This window comes from Teleopsis dalmanni, chromosome 1, assembly GCF_002237135.1.
Source record: "Teleopsis dalmanni isolate 2A chromosome 1, ASM223713v2, whole genome shotgun sequence".
NCBI classification, from domain to species: domain Eukaryota; kingdom Metazoa; phylum Arthropoda; class Insecta; order Diptera; family Diopsidae; genus Teleopsis; species Teleopsis dalmanni.
The window spans coordinates 145,330,030-145,341,694 of record NC_051846.1 but is presented as its reverse complement, the minus strand read 5'-3'; the positions used below and the strand labels follow the sequence as shown (position 1 = coordinate 145,341,694).

The 11,665-nt window shown below is 29.4% G+C and overlaps 1 protein-coding gene across 1 annotated transcript; it reads right to left on the bottom strand.

The window, feature by feature from the left end:
* Window positions 1-272: 272 nt before the first annotated feature.
* On the bottom strand, window positions 273-1,252 carry LOC119666382 (achaete-scute complex protein T4-like). The gene has a single exon (XM_038075663.1). The coding sequence runs from the start codon at window positions 1,250-1,252 to the stop codon at window positions 437-439; it is 816 nt and encodes a 271-aa protein (XP_037931591.1). The 3' UTR covers window positions 273-436.
* Between the last annotated feature and the right edge of the window lie 10,413 nt (window positions 1,253-11,665).

The following is an 11,665-nucleotide window of genomic DNA, read 5'->3' as shown; positions in this document are numbered from 1 at the left end:
ATATTTAGATATATAACTATTATAATTTGCTTTCAAAACCACAATATTTTTTTTAAATAAAAAGTTGTTAATTTTTTTTAAATTAAAAATTTTATGTTTTATATTTTATATTTAAATTAAATTATACTTAAAAAATATTTAACATTTTTGCATGTAATTTATAAAAAATGCATATACTGAGCGTAAAAAGGTACTTAAAATAGTTTTATGTCTTCCCTACTCCTAACTGAATTAATTTTAATCATTGTCTTCCTTTATATACGAGATATACGAGATAAATACAATTCTAAAGATATTTTTACAAAAATTCACTTTAAATGCAAGGCACCGAAATTTATAACTAACATTGACTAGATTACAAATATATTTACAATTATACACCCGAAACGAAAATCCCTGATATAACATCTCCCCATGCAGAAGATGAAGTGCTTAACTACTGCTCCTGCCACAATGAGATATAATCGAGTATTTCATCGTCGTCTGGCGTGCAGTCCTCCTCATGCAAATTGAAGCTGTCGTAAGGTTCGAATTTGAGCTGTAGATGTGCGTCTAGGTGCGTGCTGTGGCTGCTGTTATTGGCACTCATATGTGACGGTGACAATTGTTGTGCTGGTTCAAAAGTGCCAGAATCGAAGGACATGCTGGAATTGAATGATGAGGTAGGTGAATGGCAAACATTGTCCGTTTGGGTCTGTGGTGGAGAGTAAGCGCTAAGTGAGATTGGCGTTAGCAATGTACTTGAAAACTGTTGCGCCTGCTGTGCCAAATCATGTTGTTGCTGTTGTAAAGCTTGAAAGCCGGGCAGCGGTGGTGTGGACGCGTTTGTGTAGTACATTTGATTTGTGGCACTGAGTGGAGTAGTTGGCGGTGGTGGAGAGCTGGTAGTGGAACAGTCACTGAATGAAATACTGCTGGCTGTGTCACAATTACTACTGAAGTCTTCGACAATGTCCTGCAAGCGACGTATGTACTCCACAGCAATACGCAAAGTATCGACTTTACTGATTTTCTTGTGTGGACCACGTCCACCGCCTTTGGTCAGGTCAGCTATTATAGATTGCGGTATATGTTGACGTAGTTTTGCAAAACTATTATTTACTTGCTTGACACGATTTCGTTCCCGTGCGTTGCGACGCTGCACTGACTGAGTCTGATCGACGCTGTACGGACCGTTACTGGCGCGTGGCGTATATTTGCGCACCTTATTGTCCCCAACTGGGGCAGGTGCAATATTTTGATATTTCAACATATTTGTTGCAATTTTAGTGTTCTTTGGGTATAAATTTAAATTTTTATTTTGAGCGACACTGCTTTGCATATTATTTATAATAGTCACAATAAGAAAAGCTTTATTAATTTTTTAATTTTTGATACGCAATTCGGATTTAAATCAACACGTTTGTTAGAGTTCGGTATTTTTCACTGACGTACTTGTTTCTGCAACACATAACACAAGAATGAATCCCTTTGTCCTAAACCTTTACATTTTGTACCTTTGCCGTCGTTGCCAAGGTTTCAATAACGAAGAGCGCACATCGCTGCGGCTGAGCAAATTGAACCGACATTTACCTGTGATCTTCAATAACAAACAGGTAAAAAACTTCGACCGAAACGATAACAACACAACAAACTCTTGTACAGCACAGCAAAGTGAGTAGTGAGAGTGAGAGCGAGAGAGTGTAGAGCATGGGATATACAAAGTGGTGTTTTGTGCTCAGTAACTCTTTGCTTCGGAATTTCCTCTGCGCGACGATCGGTTGATGTTTGCAGAAAAGGTACAAATCCTGCTTAATATATGGTTTCGTTATTGAAACTGTTCCCAACCTGAAGAGATTCCCCTAATTCCGACGAGCTTGCACGATTTGTATTGAGATTCTTTGGTTTTTACAGATTTTGAATGATTTCTCTCGACAGTGCAGTTATGACTGTGGAGTGGTTGGGGTTGTTAAGCATTTTGATGAAAGATACAACGGATTGGAAGTTACCAAAAGTATCTTCAGCGAAGTTTCACATTTTCGTAATATTGTTATAAAAATATGAATAGGTCTGATATATTAAAAAAGATAACTGAAATTGTAGAAATAAAATTTTCAATTTAATATACATTTGCGAGTACATGAGTATGAATACATAAAATATATATTAAAATCATGTTTTCAAAATGTGATTGAATGCATTTTATATAAATTAAAATTATTGGAAAAAAATTTTAAAATTCAAATGAAATAATTTAATTATTTTAAATATGAATATACATTATTTTAAATAATTTGAAGAAAAAAAAGATACCCTTTAAATTTCAGTTTAGAACAATAGAACTTTAATGGCATATAAAAGATATGTTTTAATAAATTTGTTTATTTTTTAGATTTAATAATATAATACCTTTATATATTAAATTTCTTTTTAATTTTTTGTTTTATATAATTTATATATATATAATTTACTTCTATCACCTTTATGTGCATTTATTTTAAAAATTTATGATTCCTTTAATTTATTATTTTTAAAGACGTTTTCGAAATTAAATTTTTTTTAAATATAATTTTAATTTTTTTTTAAAAAAAAATTAATTTAAAAAATTTCAAATTCCCAAACAGATTTTTTTAACTGTCTCGGCATAAACTATTTATTTTTTTCATAAAATTTGCAAGCTTTCAATTGATGAAAGATTTATATGAAACACATTTACATATTATAATAATATAATATTTACAAACTTACATATTTATATGCTGTTTTTATATTTTTTTAAATCTTTTATTTTAAAAATAATATTATTTAATTTACTCTTACCGGTTTTATATGCATTTATTTAAAAAGTTATTAATTAAATGAAATTAATTTTTTTTGAAATATTTACAAAAAAATTATTTCAAAAATTTGTAATTCCAAAACAAAAATTTTTAACCGTCCTTTTGATTTTTTTTCCGAAATATTAACAATTTATAATTCTTATCTAAGCCTCTATTTAAAATAATTTATAGCGGCTTAATAATAATTTATATTTAATCTTAAAATTATATCTTATTCATTATATTTTTTTTTTTATGTCAATAACTTACTGAATTAATTTTCCTAAGCGTATAGTTCAATAAACTGTATAGTAGGTTTTCAATATATAACTATTATAGTTACTTATATTATTATATTCACTTCTATATATGACATAAATATTTCTACAAAATAGAAATCACAAGTTCCAATTATTTATTTAATAAATACTTTGGTATTAAATTTGAGTTTAATGTCAATATAACTGTAGTGTCTACTTTAGTTAATAGAAACTGTTGTATTTAATTGAGGGGTTTCAAATAGTAGTGAATTGCTACGAAAAATTTTTTTATTATTTTAAATTAATTTAAGTTATGGCTAGTTATACAGCTGTTTCGAGTATTGCCAAATATCCATTATCAGTGGCAACTATCAAGGATTGAACTAGTTTCCTGTCATTTAGCGCTAGCGCTTTAAATCGCCACTAAGTTTCAATATAACCAAATATTTTTGGTTATAAAATAATATATATATTTTTTTAAAGCACACTCTTAAATTCTTTTTTATTATTTTTACCATTCCAACTCAAAAAAAAACATATCTTCACTTCATAAAAATTTCACTTTTATATATGGCAATTCGAAAATTTGGTACCAATCTTCGAGCAATAAAAACATTTAATATTATGCATGTAAAAACAATTATGAGAATATAAAATTTTTTATGGTTTTGTTAATATTTTAAATCTAAAATATAGTCACAACTGTATATGCCATAAACACGCCATAAAACCTTAGCCAAGTTTAAATGAATTTTTATGTATTTTAAATTAGACTTTAATCAAAGGATAAACGTATTAAATGCTACGCCATGAATTTCCTCATATTTGACAACAAAGTTGCACAAAATTAAGTTGCAATCCTCAAAAGACACAAACTAATCGCATTTATACATAAAAATTATACATAAACGCTAAAGGATCAACGATATAGATTTTTATTAGGCACTTACCACGTAGGTGGCGATTTTATGCGATTTTAAGTTCGGAATGTATTGCTTTTGAATCGAGTCTGAGCTCTTTTTAAACGGATTGCACTACTGAGGAAGCTCATAAAAAGTAATCTTGGAAGAAAACGCTAATGTTATGGCTCAATATTCTATAGAATGTAATGACTACTCTGCAGAAAATATGAATGAAGTTATTTAAGATACATAGAATATTATGTTATTATAGATTATTATGAAAAATATGTATATATCTTCATTTTTCTTCTTTGCTTGATCAGACGCGAGTTATTGTCTAAAGAACTCTTATTCAATAATGACTGTTTTTAGATTTAGATGATGATTTAGATGATCCACTGTAATAAGAGATCCGTTTAATTCTTATTATTTAGATAATTTTATAGAAATATCCTTTGTTAAAAAATATACTTTAAAACTAATAAAGAATATTAAGTTAACTTGGGTAAACGTAAATTAAAAAAATTAAAGAGTATATTATAAAAAAATATTGAAGTAAATAAGAGCCAAACTTAACACATCCAATAACTATAGTAGTTTGTTTTTAGTTTAATATGAAGAAATTTGATTGCAACTCCCAAAGAAAGGACATATATGATACAATGGATAATATAATCAAAACTACCACCAAAAAATCTAGAGTACTCTAGATTAGAATCTAGATTAGATTCTAGAGTACTTTATATTCTTTGCTACCACGTTACTGAGTCACGCTGCTTTGGCATACGTATTCTGATAGTTGTTCCAGATAGCAAATGATACAAAAATACATAGATAGTTTATGTTAAAGAAATGTATGACAACAGTATAAATGACCAGCTGATTTCAGCCTGACTACAGAGAATTCGATATCGGAAATAAAAATCAAAAAGCGAGTTTTAATGTAACCGCGTCATATTAGCTAAAAAGTTGTATATAAGCTAAGTGTCTTCCATTTGTTATTGGTAAAGTGAAAAATGTAGAGATAACTGCTTTTCTTCTAACGGTCTATAGGATAACATTAACCGGTAGGGATGACTGGTAGGACATTGTCTAACTTTTTAAGTGCAGCTCACAAGCTATTTTTTTTTACCAAAATAATACTTCTTAGGTTGACTTAGTCAGAAATTTAAAAAAAAATAAAGGTAAAATGCTTATAAGAGAAAGTTATACGTCTCCGCTCTACTAGGTATTGAAGCTTCAAAAACGAAAAAAGAAAACAAAAACTATATCTTAAAGAGAGAAGAGATTAAAACTTCTAGAAACCTTTTACAAAGATTTTATAAAGATATTATATGAAAATGTTAACACACTAAGCTATTTCTCGGAGAAGGAAGAAATCAGGAGTTCTGAAAGCTTCTACATTATTATATTATCTTTATTAGATATAAGACTATGTTAACAATTGGTATTTAGAAGTTTATTTGGCCAAGCTTGAAATACCAGGACAGTTGAGGCTAAATGTATACACAAAGTCTTATTTACCGAACAGGTATTATTCCTTACTCTTTGATCGTCTTCAAACCCATTAGTTAAAAAATTTGATGTATACGCAGTTGATCAGTATGAAACGGAATTGCAAATAATACTCGTAATCTTCTGTTATAGAGAATATGGTCTTCAGTGAATCCATTAAAAATGTTAAACTAAGTTAACTTAAATCAATTTGATCCACCGGTTAATATTAATTAATATTAAACGATTTATGATAACTTCAAGTACAAAAATAAAAATATTTTTTGAAATAATTATTAATTATTGGGTTCATATAAAATATAGAAAACAATGTAGGAAAATAGTGCCTTGAGTTCTTAGATTTGATTTACTGAAATACTTTTTTCCTCAGCAATCGCTCTATACTTTTAGACATTAATGATATATATAATTAAAAGCTTTCGTATCATAGGAGCTTTGAGCTCCTATCAAGTGAAGTTAGAGATGGCTTTCCTCATATAAGACTTTCAAGAAAGTATAGAAATAAATGATATATTCCAACTATTTTGTTGTTGTAATTCACTACTGCTCAAAATATCTCTCTATTAAAACATTAATTTCTATTAAGAAACGAGTTCATTCGTCATAATTGACTTTTGACAGCAAAAATAATTGCGAATAAAAACACACTATTAAAGATATTTTGGGCTTTTTAAGCATACTACATATAAACATTTATAATTAATAAAAAATTTTTAAGTTAGGTTTCAATAACTTTTACGTTTTTAGATTTCATATTTTTGTCAAAAATAAGATAACGTTTTACAATGCAATAAAAATTCACTTTCAGTCACCCTTTACACTTAGGGATTAAAATTATGAAAGAGCTACAGTCCTAATCCTTAACAGGGAAACTCTTACAAAGTATATTTTATATCTCTACTCTTTTTTTTTTAACTCTTAAGAAAAAAAAATTCCAGAGACAAGCAAGTCTGGAAATGAACTGTCCATTGGTTTGTTGCTTCAGTTAAAAAGTCTCCTAAGTAGTGGATGGAATATAAAATTGGCACAAAGTCTTAATGTGTCTTCATGTTATGCGTTTCACTTCATATTCCTATGTGGCGTCATAAAAACTTGCGAGTTTATTTTTATAACCCGCAGACAGCAACCAATGTCACATTTGATGTCTTCATTTGGAAATATGATTTCTTATAGAATTATGGCATTTATAATTTAATTAAAATACTCGAGATCTTCATATGTTGGCGCATTTTCTGGCATATTATCGATCATGTTCGGCTGTGTTAATTAAGTTAAGGCGTTGCAATTGCTTCTCGATTGAGAAGTTTAAAAGTAATTCAGCTCACGTTTGTTACTATTCATTAGCGCCAATAAGCAAAAATATTTCGAAATGCCGAAACATTTCATTGAAATAAAGGACGATTGATGTGACTGTTGGAACTACTGCTCTGGCTACTTAAATATGCAACACCAACGATCAGTAGGTGTATAAACTATTTCACTTATTTCTCTAATTAAACAATCAACAAGCACAGAACATCAACTTTTTTTTGATTAAAAAAAAAGTACAAATATAAATTTAATGCTTGTATAAAGCACAACGCGTGCTTCTGGTGCTTTGGTGATTGACTAACTCGAAGAGCCAGGAATTTAGTTAAAAATATGTGTGTGGCAAAAAATCACAATTGGAATTTTGATGAGTTGATTGAGGAAGGTGCCCGTCGGCATTATAATGTGGCAGCCGACTACTGCAGTTTGAGATTTCGCAAGCAAAATTATTTATTGCTTACAAGAATTAAAAAGAAATTAAAACGCTTAAATCTGCACTTCCGCCAGTTCCGTTTTGCAGTTTTGCGAAATGCATTAAATCCTTTCCTTTTCCCAATAAATTCAACAAACGTCAAAAACCACATCAAACATTTTCCAGGTGCACGTATTTCAGAATTTTCAATCAATTTCTCAACTCAAAACCCGTGTCAGTTTTCGCTTTCGAGGATGACATTTGGTTTTTAATTTTTTTGTCCTTTTTTTTTTGGTATATGCGGTTCAATTGTGTATCCTTTCATTGCACTTTTATCCTTTCACTGCTATTTTTGCTGTTGAGTATTTTATTGTTACTTTAGCATCATTAACACTTGCTTTGTTCAAATCCTTTGGGTTTTCTAAACAATTTTGTCTATTCAAATATTTAAATATGCCGCCACCGTGTGGTTCATCGTTTGAGAAATCGCTTTCAATAAACGCCCATTAGACAAAGTCAACAATAGCCACTCTTCGTGAATAGCAGGAAATATCAGGAATTCAAAAGGATAATGGCATTAATTGTGAAAGAGTTACCTGACTGAGTAAATTTTTGTTCATTTTTCAAATTTCTACTTCTATTGCTTGCAGTTTCAATAGAGATTTAAGTCAATCGATGGTAATTTTAGAAGGAAGTTTGAATAACTGTACTTATTTTATAGAACTACAGCAGAAAATATGAAATATCTTACAAAAAGTTAGATTGAAATGTAAAAAAGAATTGTTTTCAGTGTTTCTTAAAGTTATGTGCATCTCTATCTTTTTTGTATTGGATATATTATGGGAATATAAATTCTGTAGTTCTGATAGTAAAATAAAGTACTTGTATTTGAGATTTTGTACACACTTTTATTTCATGGCAATGGATTAACCATTAATTGCTAAAAATTCGTCAGAATGTTTCAAAGCGTTAAGAGTTGGAAGAGTGTCTGCGTAAACCATATATTTTCCGTAACCTTATAAAAAAGTCCAATGGTAACCAATAGCATAATCAATAGAAAAATAAACATATTGATTATTATTTATTTATATTGTTTGGACATTACTATTTGGATGTGAAATAAAGATACCTTTTGAAGTGATTTTCGATGGCTTGTAGGTGTATAGCTGGCAATGGATTATATATTACTTAGTTGATATTCGTTAAGCTGTTTCCAAGTGCTGAGAGTTGGAGAATTGTCTCCATTAGCATGATACTATCTGTATTCCCATAAAAAGAGTCCAATATATCGCATTACCAATAGTAACAGATCGCATTATCTATTAGAAAGAAACATTTCTGAAATCTGAAGTTACACGACCAACATTAAAACAGTCAACATTGTGTAGTTTATTGTTTCATCTTATTGAAACCACATATCCATATCTTTCACACCCATATATTTAATTTCGTTCTAAAAGAGGTTGATACCCATGTGTTTGTAAGAACAAAATTGATGGCTTGTCTATTCATCGGTGAATTGTCAAATGAAGTAAAACTGTTTTTTTCAGTAAACATTTTTAAAAAAGTATAGGCCTAAAATCTTTAAATTCAATATCACATAAATATTTGCGGAATTACTGAAGAATACTCAATACGAATAATCGTCAGAATTTTTGTAAAGTTGAACTGATTGGCAACTAAATTATTACACATAGATCTCTGGGTCTCTACCAATTATTTTAGTGAGTTTTCTAATTTGTTACACGTTTAAGGGTTGTTGGGCAATGCATATTATATTTTTATTATAAAAATTTTATTCTTTTTATTATATTATAAGTATTATATACTATACTATTATATCACATCATTATATATTATTATTATCATGCTAATTTTTAAAAAATACGCAGTAATGGGATGAAACATAATACCCTCTTTTCTCTAGAATGCTTCCGATGTTGTTGACGATCTCACATTCGAAAGGGTTTTGTTGCGTTATTAGTGAATGTAATAATCATTGTGTTGAAACATTTTTGAGATCAGAATTTTGTTTTAAAATATTGCTAACTATATCTATGAAATTCCAAAACCTTATACTAAAACTATTTCAACCAATCGATGATTTCCCAATACGATAACATAAACTGCTTTATATTCAAGGCGATTTCTATTACTGATGCAGTTTCTCAGCGCCCTTTTTGGAGATAATTTTCAGAAATTATATTCAGATCAGATAACTATAATGATGACTATTGAATACATCAATTTGCTTTGAAATCAATACTCATATAGCAGTAGATTGGCCTAACAAAGTACTCACTTCAATATGAATTTTCTCTAACTTTAAATATTTTTTAAAAAGAATTTTCTTACCCATGCATTGACTAGTCGAATTTTAATGGTTTGCATATAAAGAATGATTAGACAGATCGAAATAAAATTTTGAAATAAGATTTATTCAAATGACATCAACAATGTTGATCTACTATTGTGGAATAGATGCGGTAAATTATAGAAAAACCTAGTACAGAGCAATTTGAGTTTTGACTTTTAATTCCAACAAATTACTCACATCAATTACTAAGAGGCCCCTATGAAACTGAATATAAAGTCATGAAACAATAAAGTGCTAATCATATATCACGTATATATCATGCTCAAAAAATAGAAAATTTCCTCTTGTTGGAATATCCACACTATTCTCTCTATCGCTATTTCAAATCGAGTTTTTATTGAGTACATCAAACAACCTAATAATGCTTAGTTTATGCAATATTATATTGTGTTAAAAACTAATAAACTGAAGAAACTGAAAGTGTAGGTATATAAATTAAAGTCTGTATTTAAATTCTATACTTTTGAATACAATTTAAATTTCCAAATACTGGTTTAGATAAATGACTGCAATGCAATAATTTTTATATTGAAATGATTGTACTTCGTCCTCCTCTCAGTTTTCATGGAATTCACGAACTTGTGAAGCATAGTTCCGGACGCGTGCTACTACCGTCATACCGTTTCCCCCAACAGGAACAGCGGCAAGCGCAGACTCCCAGACCTAACTTGTTGTTAGCCGGCATCGCTCAGACCAAACAAATCGAAAGCACTTAAATGTGCCATTAAAACTTGAAAGTAGACAAATTAAAAATTAATACGCCTAGGAACGGGTTTTAAGGACACATGCCCAGAAAGTGGCACACTAAAAATTATTGAGGCATTTCCTTTATTTTGTTGTTGTGTATTTACAGCATTTTTTTAGTTAATATTTTAATTAAATGCAGAGACCAATTTTGAAAAGCGTAACTCACAAGTTGGCGGCTCAGGAAAATAACAAAAAAAAAGTGAAAAAAATGATGGAGAATTTACGGCGAATGGTCTCATGTAGTTACGGCGCGTGGCAGGTGTATTTACGAGATACAAATGTGTACGTAGACATAAGAAATTAAAACAAAAAATTCATTTAATATGTAATATTGTTAAGGGATGCATTTAAATAGGTATCTTGTGTTATTTAGGGGGTAAGCTATATCGCTTAAAACTTCAAAACTCTGATATGGAATGCGCTACTTAACTGGAGCGTCATTATAGTTTAATATGCATCTTAACTATTTTTGGAAATATATACATAAAGCATAAGTATTTAGAAGTATTTAGAAGTTAAGAAACTTGCACTTATCAGAACAAATGATATATGGCCGAAATGTTTAGTTAATTGATACCAATAGAATCCGTATGCTTCCAAATTTCAATACATAACTATACTTATTATTGTATATTTATCACATTTCCCAGTCATTTGAAAAACCATTTAAAATCCAATTAAGTTTTTTGTTCAAAAGCCCTCGAAATTCAAAATTTTAGCAGTTTAAATGCTTCTTACATAATATAGGGTTTTGTATATATCATGGGGTTAATTAATCCAAAATTTATGAATAGAGTCTGAAAATTACTTTTTTCAAGCAAAAAATCTTGTTTTAAAACGTTTAAAGTTGACTTGGCTTAAGAGTGAATCAATTCCAGATCACTATAATGAATCCATTGGGTGCAACATATTAATCATAATTTCGAAGAATCTTATTGCCTTATTGGTAAGTTAATATCACGTTTTTTCAACAAGGAACTTACCATAAATGTGTTTTTTTACATCCAACTTCACACCACACGGGGTGTTTCAAGAAAGCACTGGAAACACCTTAATGAACCTTAAGGTAAATCATAAGAAAACATGGACTGAAAACTATGGACTGGTTCAAAGTATATGGTACTGTATATCATAAAAAAAAATTTCAAGACTTAAATTAGTTACTTAAATAAAAAGGCTCAGCAATTGCCAATTTACCAAACTTGTATGAGGTTTTACATCGTTGAGACTTGAAAGAAAAACATTAGTATGTATCAATCTGGATAATGTTTGAATATAGTATATCTCTAAAGTAATGCGAATCCTCATATAAATTTGGAAAATCGACTAAAGCTTTCAATGTTTCT